This window comes from Nyctibius grandis, chromosome 7, assembly GCF_013368605.1.
Source record: "Nyctibius grandis isolate bNycGra1 chromosome 7, bNycGra1.pri, whole genome shotgun sequence".
Lineage (NCBI taxonomy): Eukaryota > Metazoa > Chordata > Aves > Nyctibiiformes > Nyctibiidae > Nyctibius > Nyctibius grandis.
In genome coordinates, this window is record NC_090664.1 from 20,794,632 (window position 1) to 20,813,304 (window position 18,673).

At 40.3% G+C, this 18,673-nt stretch overlaps 1 protein-coding gene across 1 annotated transcript in view; it reads left to right on the forward strand.

The window, feature by feature from the left end:
- Window positions 1–2,488: 2,488 nt before the first annotated feature.
- Window positions 2,489–18,673, forward strand: part of SKAP2 (src kinase associated phosphoprotein 2) — a 124,192-nt gene continuing 108,007 nt past the window's right edge. Inside the window, exons 1-3 of the mRNA XM_068405362.1 lie at window positions 2,489–2,622; window positions 13,304–13,409; window positions 15,746–15,771. Coding sequence (XP_068261463.1) covers window positions 2,574–2,622; window positions 13,304–13,409; window positions 15,746–15,771 — 181 coding nt within the window. The 5' untranslated portion in view covers window positions 2,489–2,573. The remainder of the gene's footprint in view (window positions 2,623–13,303; window positions 13,410–15,745; window positions 15,772–18,673) is intronic.

The window sequence follows — 18,673 nt, forward strand, 5'->3', positions numbered from 1 at the left end:
CTTTATTCTTCCTACAGCTGCGTTACTGTAGGCTCTCTGCAGATTCAGGTAGGCTATTCCTCCTGAACTCTCTGTTTTCATAGCTCTCCCTACACAGAAAGACAATAAACTTTTGCGTGTTCCCTGTGGCGTTGCTACCCACACTTCAAGAACCCCTAATCTATGGGCCTGATTAGGCGAAGCAGCATGTCTGGTTTTGATGAGGCACAAGCTGTGGAATCCTCAGCAATCAGGCTGAAACAGCACTGAAGCCAGACTTGTTTCAGTGAAGGAGTCTGTTTTGAATTATGCTTCCTATTAGCAGTAGATTAAAAATTAGGGAACTATGAGTAAATCTGGAACTTAACAAGGCTTAAAATAGGCCTGGGTCACAAATCTTGCTAACTGTGTGACGGGCTGGTCTTCAGTGCAGCAACAAGGAGGTCTTTAAGAAAAAAACTAAGTAGAAAAAACAGAGTGGCTAGAGGATGGGGGGTGGGAAATAATAAAGGTAAGTTATTTCTTCTCGTTTTATGTTCTGAAGCTCAGGGCAAGCTCACACAAATGGTAAACATATGGAATAAATTATCAGGAAAAGTGATCTCAAAACAAAGACTACAACAGAGTTCAAGTGACACCCTTGTCTCATTTCTGGAACAGAAACAGATAGAGCCATAAAGTCAACACAAGAAAGTAGGATTATGATTAACCTGAAAAAGGGCAAGCAAATTAGACTACAAGACATTTTCCCCTTCCTGATGGCAGCTTCCCAAGACTGCACATCTGAAATGTGTAATTTAACATAAACCCAAAGAGCTCTCCTTGCCAACCACAGAAAAATTAATCACATTATTGTACCAGAAGAGTAGTACATATTTATACAAATAAAGAGGCAAGATCTATTTATACGCATATGCACCTAAATGCGTGTGCATGTTTATTTTGAAATTAAATAACTAACATAAAAATTATTACGCAACATTATACAGGTCAGTTAGTTAACTGCTTGAGTTTCAGGCAAGATGGCCATAAAATCAGGCAATAAAGCTGCAATGCTTTGAAAATCCAGATGTATTTGTTCCATGTAATTAAAAGAGATGTGAGAGGTCAGCAGAACAATATAATCTAACACCACGTCTACATTGCAGACTTCAGCTTGCACAGCTACATCAAGCAGAAGTACGAAACTGTTTAATACTTGACTGATACAGCTGTACTGCCAGCTGTGCCACAAGTGTTAATATAATTACACTGCTACAAAGGTGAAATTTCATAAATATAACTTCTTTTCCTTGCTGTTTTTTCTAGACTGGTATGATACACAGATGTGCTAACATAACTGCAGCTCTAACACAAACACTTTCTGTAGTAATAACATAGACACAGCCAAAACCACCAAGGTCACAGAAGCACATGCTAAGAGTTTACTTTAACTATTTCTACACTAAACATATTACATCCCTGATGTGCTCTAAATACACAGGACTAGGGATTTGCGGGAAAAATATATCAAAGCTGCCCCATAAGCAAAAGTTCTACAAAGGCAGCTGTTCTAGCAGCCCAGCTGTGTTGCTTAGGGACAGCATCTCTTCCTGCCTCTGCCCATACATCTGTGCTAACAGATGCCAATACCAACGGGTCTGCTCCCACTGCTTCACTTTCCATTTCTTTTTTCACTGTATGCCTTGTCTGTGCATGTGATTTTCTTCTCTCAAGTTCTCTGGCTTGATTTTGCCAGCTGCAACTGTTGGGACATCAGCACAGTTGCGGCATGAGGTTGGGCTGCGGTCTGCTATCCCTGACACTGGTACTGATGGCAGGTCTGCTATCCCAAACCCAGCCACTGGTAATGACAGCAGGTGGTGAGCGGAGAGGGGGCACCAGCAGGGCCTTGCTGAACGCCAGGGCCGACATTCTCTCCCTTATCTCCTCCGCAGCGCCATCCCGCCTGCCAACAGGCAAGTTAAGGTCAGCTCCGTGCTCCGAATGAGGGCTGGAAAGACATTTCGAAGAAACTGGGTCCAAACTTTATCACTCTTCATACCCACCGACCCCCCCCCCCCACCACGCTGCCCGCCCCTGTAAAGGAGACCCGGGCCACCGGCCCTCAACTTGGGAAGGGCCTGGCGCTTGGGCGGGACAATCAATGGGCCAATCAGAGAGCAATTTCTGGGCATTCTTATCCAATAGTCAACTTCTCTTGGGCGGAGGCGAGCAGATGACTGGTGCTGAGCGCCATGTTCGAGTCTGGCAAAAGGGACGGGCCCGCACGGTGCCCTCAGCCAAAATGGCTGCCGGCAGCGGTCACGTGGGAGGCAGTCCCTCGTGGCGGGGGCGTTGCTAGGGCGGACACCCAGCAGCGAGTGTAAACATCGGGAGGGGGACGAGGCGCATGCGCGGCACCGGAGGGCGGGGTGAGCGAGGAGGGCCGGGGAAAACGTCACGAAGCCCCGCCCCTGTGGCTCGCGGCCGTGTCGCTGCGGCCGGGGGGCGGGGCCTTCGCTTCCTCTCCGGCGGGGCCGGGGCCAGGGCGAGCCGCCCAGCCCCGCCCGCGGGGTGTCCCGGCCGCCTGGCTGCCCCCCGCCGCCCTCAGCATGCAAGGCGCGCTCGCCATCCCCGAGGAGGTCTGCAGCCTCCTGGCAGGTAGGGCCGGCTGCCGGCAGGGAGGGAGGGCTTCCCGGGGGGCGGGCGGTGAGCAGGGCGGAGGGGAGGCCGAGGGGGGCGGGCTGGCGGGGGATGTGACGGGCCGGGGCTTGCGGGGGGGGATCAGCTCCTTGTGCCGCGGCCCCGGCGGGGCGCTCCTCAGCGGACGCTGGGCGCTCGCTTCCACTTCATGGGTTGGGGGGGTCCCTCACCGCCCGCCAGTTCCTCTCCCCCGCTTACTTCCTCCCGCCGTGCCCCCGCCGCGGCGGTAGTCCTCCGGCGCTGTGCCGCCGTTCCCTTCCCCGCGGCTGCTGGGCGCCCCCGAAACGAGGAAGGAGGGAGGTCTGGCCCCCGCTCCCGGCCTGGCTGTCGCGCAGCGGCTGAGCGCTCGCAGCGCCCCATCCGCCTGTGGGAAGCGGCGAGGTGTTGGGGACCCCCGCAGAGCTACACCGGGGCTGTGACAGCCCTCCGCGGGCAGGCGTGGGTGGAGGGCCCCGGCCGTTGGGCAGGCCCCGAGGGCCTGTGTCTGACGGCGGAGTTAAGGACCGAGCGGTCGGGTGGAAGTATCCCCCCCCCCGAGGGTGTGTCAGTGGCCCGGCAGGTGCTGTCGGGAGTTACAGCCGCCGCTGTGCGGGCTGTCACCAGCGCCGTGCCACCATTAACGGAGAGAAATAAAAAACTTCCCCGCTGAACAGCTGGGGCCGATGTCACCCAAGTGAGTTAGGATGTTACTGAATTGCTGGCATATTGTCATATCAGTCAAATACGTCTGACTGTGTCTACGCTCTTACGGATACACTGGAGCGTAGGAACGGGGTGATTTCTTACCGTGAGAGGTTATCAGCAATAGCGTTAGTAGAGACTTCAAAATACTGTTGGTGTTTTTCATGTTCGAGATTTATATTTCATTTTTTTAAATTTATCTTTTGTTGTGCATTAAAATAAATTGTATATTTCCAGTTTTCTTTTCTGGGATTTCTTTTCTCTTTGTGGAAAAATTCACAAAAAGGCTTTGCTATCCCAAAACAATTTTAATTTCAGTGGGGGCTCTTTCGTTTGAGAACTTCTCTTTCTACCACAGAAACTTGCGTAGCTCTGACTAAGCCATTGAAATTACCCATGCTTTTCAGAATCTTCCCTCAGAAATCAAGTACTCAATTACATGGCTGGGCACCTGCTAGAATCTAGTGTAGCTCATCACCTTTGAAGACTGTTCTTTTTTTAACACTTTGATTGTAAGAGTTAATGCTTGAAACATATTGCTCTTACCACAGCTTCTCATCTTTAAAGTACTTCTGCCAGCTGTCTTAAGTGTTTTCCTGACTACTGTTTGCAAGTACATTATTTGCAGATCATACCATTTGTAGTAAAATCTGAATGAAAGGCCACCAGAAAAAGGAAAGCTTCTGATGATTTCTTACCATGGTATAGATTCTTAATAATTTAAAAAAAAATAAATATTAGCCTTAGAGAGCCTTTCCAAACCTTGGTCTTTTCTGTGGTATTGTTGTATTCTGGAGCTTGTGATCGCATGAAGTGTGTGTGTGTTTGTTTCAGAACTATTTTCACTGTGTGAAGCTGATCTTGAAACTCTTCAATGTTTTAAGTGCTTTTTAGGATTTTTTTTGAAGATGAGGGTGTGATGCAGATGGGATCATTCCAAATTGTGATTTGTTTTTTTTTTTTGTCATGGTGCCTCATTTACACAACTTGTCCTTCTCCCCATCTTTAGTTTCTTTAGTGTTGTCTATAGAACTGAAGAAGAGAATGGAATGATTTACCAATGATCTTTAAATATTATTGTTATGGTGGCATAAATGCTACATAATACATCCATACAACTGTAATGGTAATATTTTCAACTTAATTTGCATTCGCACGCAATTTTGGTTTGGAACTCAAAGCAAAATGAGTTAACACTTGTTAATTTTATGGCAGTGTAACTATGGACTAAGCAGAAATCCAGCAGAGTGGAGATGGTGTAGTGAGGAACAACTAATAGTTTATAACTTTTAATTCTTACTTGCAGAATTATCAAAGGGAAACAAATGTAAGGATAATTAGGGTTATACAATGTAAAAATTAAATAACCTGCTTCCTTTTTTAAATTATACGGCATGACTTTTTACAGTTTGTGTATGTAAACTTCTCTTTTTTTTTTTTTTTTTTTTTTTTTTTTTTAAGGTTACCAGTCAAATGTGTGAGAGTTAGAAACTGGAGTAATTCAGACTGTATGAGCAGTTCTTTCACTGATACGTTTAGGTTCTGGTAATCTTTAATTACGTAGTCTCCTGCTTCTTTTTGCTCAAACTATTCATGTAGTGAAGATATATGGTAATGGAGGAAGGAAGGGAGCTCTATAATATCTTTACTATTCATTAAGCAACTCTTACACAGTACAAAGACTGCAGTGAATAGATAGTTATTAATTTCTGCATGCTCTTCTTCGAGGGTGCTTCTTAATGTATTATTTTAATGGCTCACAAGTATTGATTCAGCACCTCTTTGAGATGAGGGAATATTGTTTTCCCATCGGTAAAATTAGTGTAATAAACAAGATGTGATCTGGGGTCGCAAAAAGTAATCAATGGTGGAACAGAATTAGAATTCAAATTTACCTGCCTCCATGTTGTGCTGGTTTCTCTGGAAAATAATGTGAGCTGGATGTCTGTATTCAGTGCCCAGCCATTAAGAGTGCCAGGCACTTCTTCATACAAGGTTCTGTTGAGAACATGTCTCATGACAAGCACCTTTTTTTAGCCTGATATTCACACAGCAGTGAGGCAGTGACAGATACAAAATCTCATAAATATTGTGCTCTTCTTCCTCTCCTTGGTCTTTTTGCCTACTATTTCCAATGTGCAACAAGTGGAGAAACGATCATATGGATTTCCTTATCCCTGCTTAGCCTTGATTGATTGTTGGAGTACCGTCCACCCACTATGCTGAACAAGTAGGGGTCCTACTGGAAAACATACTAAGTGCTCCTGTAGTTAAACATGGTGATAATGGGAATAAACACACCAGGGGATGAATTAAAGTTGCTCAAGAAACTTTCTGACTGGTGAGTGCTTTACTTTGAACCTAAACAATATTATATCTGTAACGCAAAAACAAATTCTGTCACACATGCTGGCAGGGTCATTATAGTTGCATGTCAGTGGCGCTGAAATGTTCCAGGCAGAAGCACAGCTTGAGCTTGGGGCTAACTGCATTAGTGGGAAACAGGAGGAAGCTGTTTCTGTAAAGTTGAAGGGGAAAGGTCAGTGTGGCAATGGGCTTATTGCAGAGGATTGTTGGGATTTCACAATCCCGTCCTCTCTTCTCTGACTTGTTCAAGTGGTGGGAGGGAAATACTGGAGACAGAAACAGGGTCCCCTGGTCATGAGTTGAAATTCTGGTGGGAGGAGAAAGTAATTTTGTTGCTCTTGTATCTCCCTCTCTACACCTGGGTGTGTGGTAGTGTATGGAACTTCTTGATTCCCTTCCTGTGTCTCTGTACCTTCTAGATGATGCTTGAGATTTTGAAATTTAGTGAAGGAAGCCCAGCCCCATTCTTTTCTTCTTTTGAAAAGGTATCCTCTGTCGTGTTCATGTGTTCAGGATCTTTTTGTGGGCGCTTGGCTTTTTTTGTGGGATGTTACTTTTTTTTTTTTCCCTTGCTGTCAAATTATTATTGGTTATGTAGAAGGTTGGAGGCCTGCTCATCTTTATTTTTTCTTACTCTTTGATGCACACTCTAAGGTTTGGCTTGTCCATAGCTGAGAAGGATTTCAGAGGCTGCTTCTTCCCCAAAGGTGTAGTATTTCTCCTGTAACAGAAATCAGACTTGTTGCTTCAGTCGTCTTGATCGGGGGAAAAAAAAAATCTTGAGTTTTTTGAGTAATGGAGATTTAGTTGGAGTTAAGAATCCTTTGTGTTTTTAAAAGCTTTTGATGGTGTCATGATCACTAGATATATGTATTGTTTATATCTGTCCTCTTCATGACACCTGTGACCTATAGTAAGGGTCCTATTGCTTTTTTCTTATTCAGTTTTCCTTTCACACTTTGCAGTATTCTCAGTTTGAATCTTCTGTATTCATGTTTTAAAAGTTACAAAGATTTTTGCTATGAGAATGGAATAAAACTCTTTCTCTAGTTCATATGGAACCTTATATCCAGTCCCAATATCCATTTTCTGTGTTCTACTAAACAAAAACCCAAAAGTAAATGGAAACCAATGTTCCTGCCCTAGAGACCGGTTCCACCCAGATATTATTCAGTTTGTATGAATGCTTCGTCATATTGTCCAAGTTGCCTTTTTTCAATGTGATTCCTCTAATTTTTTTCCTCAAATTAATATTGTTTACCCACTTGTGTAGTTGCATCCTGGAAATAGCAGGCAGAAGAGAGCAAGGCAAGAAAACTACAAGATGGTGGATCCAGTGCATGAGTTTAATTTTGCTTACTTTTTATTTTGGGGCACTACAGTAGTTTACCCCTGATGCCCAGAAAATTAACTGTCCTTTTTTGACTTCCTTGTCAGCTGTTGCTGAACTTGCTCCTTACATTCCAGTCATAGGAAAAGCCATGTAGGTACAGTGTAGCTCTTCTTCATTGGTTGGTTCAATTTTAAAAGGATATTGTAGTTTAAAACTTCGCTCTTTGTTTTAAAGTATAATTTTCACATTTCCAGGGCTTTAATGAATGCTGGTTCTTGCTGAAGAATCCATCTTTACAAGATAAACCAGGGCGGTTATTGTAGGCAGCTTCTAAGTAGACATGTATTTACAGCTTTGGTAATAGATATGTATTTCAATAGTAATGGAATAAGAATAGAAACAGTGAGGTGAAAAAATGCACAGAGACATTCCTGGTAAGAAATAACCTCCAGTGATTTGAAACATAGTTCAATTGTCTCTGGCATAAATTTGAGAATAAGTGTCATATATGGGTGATAAAAATGGCACAGGCTATTTTTTATATACTCATTATTCGCTTAGTTTGTCTTTTTCAATTAACGTGGAGTCTATCTTTCTCATCTGACTGGGTTTACGTTTCTTTCATAATCATATGTCAACAAACCACAATAGATGCAGCATAATGTGGCACACAGTGTAAATCTTTAGGTTAATCCTTAAAATTTTTTTATTGTAGTTCATTTGGAATCACTTTGTAACTTGATCATGATTTGTATTGGTGTGGGTTTTTTCATGATATGCTTAATATGTTACAGCTTCATCTTTTCTCACCTCTCTAATGTAGAGAGAGGATGCTCAACTACTCAGCCAATGAGATTAGAGATATATAGTCCTTGATTATAATTTTTCATCTTTAACTTCTTAAAACAGATGTCATAGCTGTTTACTTCATTTGAGGAGTCTTAGCAGTTTGTGTGTACTTCTGCTTTCTAAATCACTAACGAAACTTGAGCATCGACGTTTTTCACAATGCTCACTTTGTACGTGGCAACACGGCAAGATAGCCTTGCTTTTGGAGATTTAAGGTACAGCAGTTTCTAAAAGCCGTCCTTTCCAGGACTTTGCGCTAAAAGGAATGCTCACCTACTTGTTAGGCTGGATCAATGTGATGTTTTTAGACATCTTGGAGTGTCAGTCACTTTTATTTTACATCGTGTTCTGTTTCTGTATAAGTATATATATATATTTAAAAGACAATTTAGCAAACTCTGGAGAGAAACTTTTAAATATAGTTGGGAAGGAAAGGGGAGAGCAGAAGCAAAATCCTCAAATATTTCTTGATTCAAGAGGACAGGCAGTCACAGGTATTGCTTGATAATTTGTCTTCACACCTGTTCCTTATTAATGAATTGCATGAAAACTTTGAAATCAAATTAATTAATTGCTTTCTAATGCCAGCCCATTGAAAGCTGAAAGATATATGGCAGTCTGTTTAGTGTTGGTCACCTTTGGATGGTGTGTGTGTACAAATGTGACTAGCTTGCCGCTACCTTCCCAAATTCTCTGGCTTGCAGCTGGCTTCTGGCTCTCTCAGTCCTTGAGGAGGAGGAGAGAGATGGGAGAAGGCTGGTGGCTGGAGGAATTGTTCTGCTGACCTGCCGTTCCCTTCTTGTGTGACTGGCAGCGCATCCGCCAGGTGACCCCATGCAAGCGTCCCTTGTCATATGGTGGATGCGTGTCCAGCCCCAAAACAGGAGCCTGCATTCTCCTGGGGTCACGGACAGGGACATGCCCTGCTATGTGAGTGGAAACGCACCTATCTCATCGCCAGTTTATAATTGTTTTCTGTCCTTTGAAGGGTATGAACTCATCATAATGATGAATGACGAAGAAGTGACTAACTTTGATAATGTGATGGACAACGTTTTGGTTATCTACTGGAGGAGGGGAGAAAAGAAAACCTAGGGCACAGTCTTTGAGTGCCTGTATGAGAGTCTGTTTGGCCCACCCTGACGCAAAAATGAGGTAGTTCTGTCCTAAGTATGTTTGTTTATTAAGTGAGACTTATGATTACGATATTAAACCCTGTAAACAACGAGAGTGCTATGATTTGTTATGATTAGCACTCTCTAATGCAACACTTGCTTTGGGCTAAGAATTTACAGTGTTCTTGAAAAAGCCCATCTGCGTAGTTTCAGCCTTCATTAAAGAATATAGCCCCAAAGACTTAAAACAATGAAAAACTTGCAGTGTTGTCTGTTTATAATTATTGAAGTAAGGAGAACCACAAAATGTTTTAACAATGAAAAGCAAAATAAATCTTAGCTTTTTTCCTTGTAAAAGGAATGTAGATGAAAATGAAATTAAAATGGCCTTTTAGCTTTTGACTGTTGTATGAACTGGCAATTAAGCTTTGAACTATATGAGCTGGTTGAAGTGGACAGAGCTAGGCTGTGGTGTAACTTCCCTTTTCTGTCAGTTTGTAACCTGTACTGGCAGAGCAATTTGTGAGGGAATCGTATCAATTGGATCTTTCAGTTTGGCAGCTATTGTTCATTTCTGGAGGCAAATAATTTCTCTGGGCTATGGTTCAGACAAAGTTAAAATCATGAGCTTTAAGAAACAGAGCAATAAATATGGGTATTCAAGCTATCGGGCAGTCTAACACACAAGCTTAAAAAAAGTTAAGAGGTGTTGAACAGGTTTCCAGAGTTTATTTCTCTTTGAAATTTTAGTGTTTTCAATGGAAACAGCTGAGTCTCTGCAATGTGTGATACTAGATAGCTGCTCAGTTTGTTAGGAACAAACAATTTATGGAAATAGATAATTTGTTTTGGGTTTTGTGTGGTAACTGATCAGTAAAAGTGCTTTTAAACCTCTTTGAACAGATTTCTGATTTTCTTTTTGGAGTTTCTCTTTTATTCCTTTTTAAATTCCTCAATGGACGAACTGCTATTGAAGCACGAAAGAAACACGTCTACACTCAAGTGCTTATGACTAGTAGTTTACACTTTCCTTTTCTGTACAGCATTAAACTAGCAGAGGAGAGATCGAGTTTTGGATCATCCTGGAGAAAGAAGAGCAAGGAACTGACTAGAATAGTGGTGAGAAATGGGTAAATTTTGCTGCTTCTGTTTGAAGTTCACTGTATGAGACTTGGATCTGTCATACTGAAGTCCTGAGTTCTATTCTCATTCCAAGGTAAATCACTTTGTGGAATGTCAGAGAAATTGTGCGGATGTTCCCTTATGTTAAGCCAGTGATGAAGCTTTCTCTAACAGCAGGGACTGCTCCTTTCATACTCTTCCACACTGTGGAAGTACAGGTAGTGAAGAGATGATTATAACTTTCTTACTTCTTGTCCAGAGGAGCTTAGGATAAGTTACTCATCTCACATGTATCTGGCACATCCTGGATGGATTTACAATGCTAGATGAGAACATGGCTTGAGCAAGATATATAACATTCTGTGTAATTGTGAGTAGATAAGAAAAATCTGTGATACAGTAAAGCGTAATTTTCAAGTAAGCTACTTCTTTAGCATCCTGTTGAAGATCATGTGTACATGAGGTCTGTCTTAATATTTTGGGGTTGTGATGAATCAAGCTATATGGTTTCTCTGGATGTATGGAAGTAATAGTGTTCCATGATGAGTACAGTGCATTCTGATTGTGGATACCTAAGATCGAAGAACTTGTTTTACAATCTCACGGGAGAAGCCATCCCAGGGATGTCTTTGCTGTAACTGCTGCTGTTTAGAAACAAGAAACTTGTCAGGATCTTGTGCATGCTTGCTCTCTTTCTGTCTCTCTCCTTCCTCCCCTCCTCCAACTTGTTGTCTACTTATACTGAGAATAAATGGAGTATCTACTTCTGCCCTGTCCCTCCATGGTTGAAAATTCTGCATTATTTCTGCTTTTGAAGTCCAAGCATTTCCAGAAAAGAATAGATTCTGTCATCAGTGTAGTTAGTCCTCAAATTTTTGTATCTTGAGTGTGTTTTAAGCTAGAAGTGGTAATTCTTGCTTACAATAATCAACTTGGTTTCTCTTCCCTACGTACTCCTTTATTGTGTTATCTCAACATTTGTATTTGAAAAAAAAGCTTTGACGGCCAGTCAAACCCTGAGACGGACAAGTTCTCAGATGGTTTTTGAGCTTTTCCAAGAAGTAAAGAAGCCCACTGAGTTTAAATGAAGACTTCTGAAGCAAAGTTCTGTGATTAATTGGTGTCCAAAGATTACTGTGCAAGCATTGCTCCTTGTTCGTAAACGCGCCTAATTCCTCTAAGCTTTCGCATATTGCTGCCTAGGTAGAACTTTGAAACTGCTATCTAATTTTTGAAATAAATATGAAAAAGTATGAAGGAAGAAATATTTAGTCAGCCTGTCCCTCCTGGAGTGAAAGGTTTGTCTGTACTGGAAAATCCTGTTGGGTTTCACTGAGAGAACTGTTCATGGTTTTGGTTTTTGCCCTCAGTGGTAAAAGTATAATTTTTTTTGACCTAAGTTTTGTGGTTAGTCAGTGTCTTTGGATTGCATGGGTCCTCACTTGCCTGCTTGCTTGGAAATTCCAATCATTGGAATTTATGAAGATGTATACATTTTCTATGGGTTATGGGACAAAATGTTTCTAGGGATGCTTGGTGTAGGGTATAGAGGCTGTTGGGGGTGTGTCTGGAGGATTCATTAGTACATGTTAAGTGCCTTCTGTCCTTTTAAAGAAGTAATTCTATAGAACTGAGTGTGGGTCCCCCCCCTTCAGGACTGCTTTGGAAAATGTAATGGGGAAACTTCTCTGTCTTATGGTGGGGGAAGAACAAATCATTCTTCAGAACTCTAAAATAATTTAAAAAATGAAGATTTTTGCCACACTTCATGTGAAGACAGCAATCTCAACATCTAAATAATCTGGTAAATTATTTATAAAGAAAGACATCTTGGTGATAACTATGCTAGCATTCTCAAAGAGTAACTTTTGACTTAATTTGTTTTCTTGCAGCCTGTAATATAAAGTGGGATATGTTTCTGTTGAACTTCTGTTTTATAATGAAAAAAGCAGGCAATTAAGGTTTTTTGTTAGGAAATCTGCAGTAAATATTCATTTATTATTGTTTTAAAATGTAAACTTTTGCATGCAAACGTTTGAGTACTTAATTGGCTGGTTTGTGTTTCTTTATGAAAATGGAACATCTCATCTAATTTGAAAAGTTACAGGATTAAAATAGTACTATCCGTATCTATTTGCATCTACAGAGACTGAGCCAAAGTATGAATATGTGTGCGTGTATGGGGGGGGTGGGCAGGCACTGTGTGTGGGTGTTTGTTACTTATGTATGCTTTCCCTTATTCTCCATACGGCTGAGAAATTTAAGTTAATAAGCAGGATTTTTTGGTCATATTTCTACTTTTCAGTTTTCAGGATGATCATATGTTGATTGGTAACTATAAGAAACTTTTACAGTTAGTTCTCGCAATTGTTTTTGTTAATCAAGAAAACATACTACTGGAGGAGTTACACTCCCCCAGATTCTCAGTCACCGCATTGTTTTTATCCTGTGGAATGGATATTTACTGTCTTACAAAGAACCACAGTAACTTTTATGGAAAGCTTTGATTCTACATGACTATATAAACATATCTTCTGTATAAGAATTAAAAATTATAGTGCAGGTTAGAGCCGTCGTTTCTGATTCTACAAGTGCAAGTATGCTTCACTTCAAGTACATGCTTGAGCTTGACACCTTCGATGTGGTTATTGTGCCTCCCTAATTGCAGGATTAAGGCTTTTGATATGAACTTTTATTCAGCAGGGAGTTCAGAGGCAATGTGAGCACATTTGAAAATACTGTAACCAGTAAGTGACCTGTATTAGTAGCTGGGTAGGCATCGCTGCTGAAATAATGAATTACTCAACCATTTTTGTAACTTGAACTTCTGAAATAACATGGCAGTAATACATGCGTAAAGGCTATTTCCATGTTTTAGCTTTATCCCGTGCTTTAGGTGATGGAAAGTAATTGTTATAGTACTGTAATTTATTAGGACTTATGTGGCATAATTAAGTGAGCAAGAATCAAATGTCACTGTAGGATTTGCTGTGCTGAGCATAAGTAGATTGGAGAACAAATGTATCCCATTTAGAATCTGAAATGTCCGTTAACTATGCTGTGTGTAGGGTTGAACATAATTTTCTTAGTTTTTTCACAGTAGGATCAGGACAAACTCATTACAGCAGTATTTATCTTTTTTTGAGGTGTATTTTTTTTCTTCTTTATTTAGATGTTGACACATTTATTTCCCAAACGCTAGAAGGTGAAAATCTATCCAAGAAAGCAAAAGAAAAAAGGGAAGTTCTTCTTAAGAAGATAAAAGATGTTAAGGCAAGGTAAGTGAGCTTCATGGCTTTAATATGTTATAAAGTCACTTACTGATAACTTAAGTTTTTGTAATTTTTAATAGCCATTAACAATATTAACAATTAAAAAACTGTCTAGGTCCTGATTTTGTCAAATAATCTGCATGGGTTGAAGTCTTTATATCTTTCTCGAAGCTGCTACAATTTAGTAAGAAATAGGAACATAAGGATTTGTCCCATTTGAATTGCTGTAATATTCTGAACCCTGATTGCAGGCTGGTTGGGTAGAGCTTGCCTTCATGTCTGCTTTGGTAAGATTCATTAAAATATGAGAAATATAATGCATTGAGAATATGAATGAGCTCCCTGTCGCCATACTCAGCTGGTGTAAAACAGCATAATTCAATGCTGACTTTGCTTTACTCTGTATTCTGTCCTTTAGCTCTGTCTGTAATAGAAAGTTGAAACATAACTGGAAACTATTTATAGATCATAAGTTTGTTTCAGCAGTGTTAAAATAGTAAAGTACTATGACAGACTAAGCAGAGGGCTGTGGTGTTTGGTTTTTTTTTTTGTTTTTTTTTTTAATATCAGGTATGATTTGAGACTCTTCTATCGTTTTTTAATTTCCATCAAACAATTTAGCTAAAAAGATTTTGCCGTAGTTTTATTTGCGCTACAAATTTTTCTTTGCAAAATCTCTTTTCTTATAACTCTAATCAACTAGGATATAATCTAGTACTTGCTGTTCTTTTCCCATTGCTGTTTCCAAAGTGTTTTTCTACTGATTGCTCCTGTGTGGTATCTCCTAACCTTTCCTTTGATGACATGCTCCTGCCTCGTGGCAACTTGTTTACAGTTTCAAAGACAGCACAATCATCTGGTGAGGGCATCATTCTTTGTATCACACTAACTGCGGGAAGACATGAGATGTCCCGAAATCTTGTAATTGAAGATTTGTGTGCCTTTGATTTAGGCTTTAAATGCTTAGGGAGCTCCTTTTCCTTTTTTTTTTTTTTTTTTTTTTTTTTTTTTTTTTTAAGAACCAGGATTTTCTTTCCCTTTTCTTTCATGCTTTCCCTTCTGAGTTATTGAGCTAACTGAGACTGTACAGATGACTTGCAGATACAGCACTACTGACTTTTTTCTTCAGTCTTATGACTTAATGTTTTTTTGGATGATGAAATATCAAAGGAGGAAACCTGCAGTTACGAGCACAGTTGACACTGAATCCTTTGCTGTTTACTTACATGACCCCATGATTTCATGTCTTATTTTAATTTCTAATTCCTTCCTTGTCTCCTGTAATATTATTCACTGTTAACAGCATTTTGCTTTTCATGCAGGCTACAAATGTATGCACACTGTAGTCATCTTTGATTTTCACATCCCACATATCAGGCTGTGCCTAACTATTACTACTACTTGCTATGCAGGATTTCTTAGATCTGGCCTTTTATCTCTGTGTGCATTTCTCAGTTTCTTATCCCTAGACCCTTCCTTTCTCTCCTGCATGTTATTTGTAAGCATCTCCTTACTGACTAACCTGATAGACGCACTACTGCATTTTGTCCATAAAGGTAGTCTTGGCAGCTGCATTTTATTTGCCAGTTATTTCTGGTGAAGTTGTCTTCTTTTCACATAAGCTCTAGTCCGTGTATGCTTCTTGAGATGCCATTTTACATAACTCTATCCAGATTATTTATCTTTATACATCAAACTGTATGCTATGATTATTTTTGTTTCTGAAATATCAAGGTTTAGCTCTGAAAAAACAGGTTTTTTTCCCTATGGGATGATACAATTTTTTTTTTTAGGCGTTAAATAAATTGAGATCTTATTTGAATTTTTTTTTTTTTTATTTGGGCATGGATTAACTTCTTAATATCTGGTTAATTATGAATACTTTTTCATTTGGATTTCATAAATTACTGCAGCTAAAAACACTATTTGTGGATTTTTTTCCTGCTGACCTACTGTGTTATTTTTAAAGTATGCTTAGTGGCTTTTACTTGTGCACAAAACTTTTTGAAATATATTAACATTTAAAAGGTTTACTAAAACTAAAGATGCTTTTGTACGTTTATACCTTAAGATACCTGAGTAGATGTGTATTCCTAGAGAAGGCTGCTCTGTCTAAGTTTGGTTTTGTTCTTTGAAGTGACTGGGGATTCTCTCAACTGCAAAGGCAAAAGAAAAACTGAGTATTTTGGCCAAAAATAAAGGCTTCAAAATTATTAAGGAAAACTTGGAGTGCTGAGTTTCAACCACAGAACTTGTTGAAAGCTAGTAATTGTATGCTATGTTCTCGCACCGTGGGTTTGCAGGCGTGCATCGCTTCATCTTGTTTCTTCTTTTTTCTGCAGTTACCCTCAAGAATTCCAGGAGAAAGGTAAATCTCGCGCTGCTGCTCCCGTTCCCGCCCCCCCCGCCCCCAGTGCGTTCCCGCCTCGCCCCGCCCCCCCCAGTGCGTTCCCGCCCGCTGACGGACCCCGGGGAAGGCGCTGGCGCCCCCTGCCGAGGAAAGCGGGGAAAAGCTTCCCCGTGGCAAAGCTCTGGCTAAAGCATCGCTCAAAGGGAGGACTTCATTAAACACCTCTGAGAAGGCTCGCTATAGAAAGATTAGTTTAGAAATAGAGTTCAGAATTTAATATAAATGGAGCTTGTTATGTCTGGATTAATTAGCCATAGCGTAGCTTTGTGAAAGGCCACGTGATGCAGGTTTGTTGGTTTTTTTTTTACAGAGGAAGTGACACTTGCCCTTTACATATTTATAAACATTAATGTTTATAAATATGTAAAGGGCAAGTGTCATGAGGATGGAGCCAGGCTCTTCTCAGTGACATCCCTTGACAGGACAAGGGGCAATGGGTGCAAGCTGGAACACAGGAGGTTCTGCATAAATATGAGGAAAAACTTCTTTACGGTGAGGGTGACCGAGCACTGGAACAGGCTGCCCAGAGAGGCTGTGGAGTCTCCTTCTCTGGAGACATTCAAAACCCGCCTGGACGCGCTCCTGTGTGATATGGTCTAGGCAATCCTGCTCTGGCAGGGGGATTGGACTAGATGATCTTTCGAGGTCCCTTCCAATCCCTAACATTCCGTGATTCCGTGATTCCGTGATTCCGTGATTCCGTGATTCCGTGATTCCGTGATTCTGTGAAGAGTAAGCAAAGCAGCCTGCTTAGGAGAGAATATTTTAATAGGGATAACTTATTTCAGCCTTTTTTTCTTAACATTGCAAAAGTCTTCAATTCCATAGTGATGTTTCTTTAACCTTTTAATAGGATCATCTAGTGGCAATACGATATTGGCTTTCGATCCACACTGAATGAATGTTTTCACAGTGCAGCTAGAGCTCAGACCTTTAGTTGGAGAGGAGATGATTTAGTGTGTGAGTAATGAAAACTGAAGTGTGAATTATCTATTGTCTTCTAGTGGAGTTAAAACAAAGCTGCAGAGTTCAGTTTAGAGAAGACTGAGGAGTTTGTTGCTACAGTGTTCTGTTCTGTAACTAAACCTGGAAGGGCTCTTATTTCCATGATGCTAATTCTTGAGGTCGTGACCTATAGCCTGTGGATGCTGGTATGAGGGTCACAGTGCGAGGTCAAAAAAGCCTATGCAAAGCTTCACTTTTTGCAGTGGTTGAAGAACTGCCTGTTTCTGGACAAGGAGGTTCAAATGTGTAGGCTGCAGCATACCTCCTGTGAAAGTATGTAAGTCGTATTAGGCAAGTAACATTATAAAAAGGCACAACAAGTTAATACGTTTCTTATCCCTGGTTAAATCAAGTTATGTAGCCATAACAGTTCAACTGAAAGAGAAAATACAACTTGAAACTTCCCAAAGATTGCCAAGATTTTGTAAACTTGAAGTATGTGATTATTTAAAAATAGTATTAAAATAATTTTGTGGTTTTGTTATATTGCACCTCAGCACCCTTACTAAAGTTAAAACGTAGTTTCCCTCCTCTCCTCACTGTCCAACAGAGCTAAGGGTAGAAAAGTCAAATGGTATTTTATTAAGAAAATTACTAACATGAAATTAAGTGGGATGGTTGTTCCATTGCAAATGCATCTGATTTTCTGGAGAGCATGTTTTTGAAAATTTAAGAACTTTCTGAGGCTGTGACTCTCTAATAAACATGAAAGTTGTCTACAGAGAGCAGAGTTTGCATTTACTGGTTTGCTTTTTTTGAAGGTCAAGAAAATTCTAGCCTATTTACTTTCTTCATTCGCAATTTGATTCAGAATTTCTTTTCCAATTCAACAAATTATTAATAAAGATGAGATTTCACTATCTCCAGCAAAATGGATGACTTAATTGATATAGTCTGTAATTGTTACTGCGTAACTTGCTCTGATTTCTGTGAAAATTGTATTCAATCTTATTCTTTTTATTAGAGTGCATTTGATTCTTAAGAAGGATATATTGCTTTTTTTTTTTAATTCTCGTGATGTGTCTCTTTGGTTCAGATCGTAGAACCACGTACAAATGCTGAAGCTTGAGAATGCTGACGCTTTAGTTTTCTTTCAGTATTTGTCAATGAAATGAGAGGGCTCTGAAGATATACCACTGTTTTCTGCAAGCCAGGATGAATTTGTCCAAATTCATGTGCATTTACATGCATGAATATGAAAAATTCATGAGAAGTGGGAGCCTGCACTTACTTGCAAAATATTTGAGGGAATGTGGTTCAGTGGTGCGGGTTGTTGGTATAATTTCCAGAGTTCAGGAGGTGTGTGCTAAACTTTATTTGGTTGTGTCATTCTTACTTTAGGCCTGTACAAATTAGGCGTGACTTGTGTAGGTGTGGAGCAAAGGACCCACATGGAGGTAAGCAGTCAGATTCTTGGCCAGCTATGAGTGCAACAAAGCAGCCGCAGCAGCTGAGTGAGGTCAACTTTTGTGCCCATTCATACTTCTGTGCACACCTAGACATTTGAAAAATGGAAAATTTGAGAAAAGATTCAAAACTGAGGTGGCAGTGATGGTCAGACATTTTCCTGTTCCTCCCCACTCCAGAGGAAGAATAAATACTCTGAAATATAAGATGGAAAAGGAGAATATCTTTTAGGAAAAAAGGTGGAAGCAGAAGCATGAAAACTGCACTGAAACAAACTAGGAAGAATAAAACTACTGTGTGCATTTAAACTTCATGTTTGCTGTTCTTTGTTTTGCGGTAGCAGTTACTCAATTTTTTAAATGCAAATAAAATAATCTTTGTTGTAGCTGAAAGGAAAGGTGAAGAGTGATTCATACTATGTGCCATATTATCATGGTATAGTAATTAT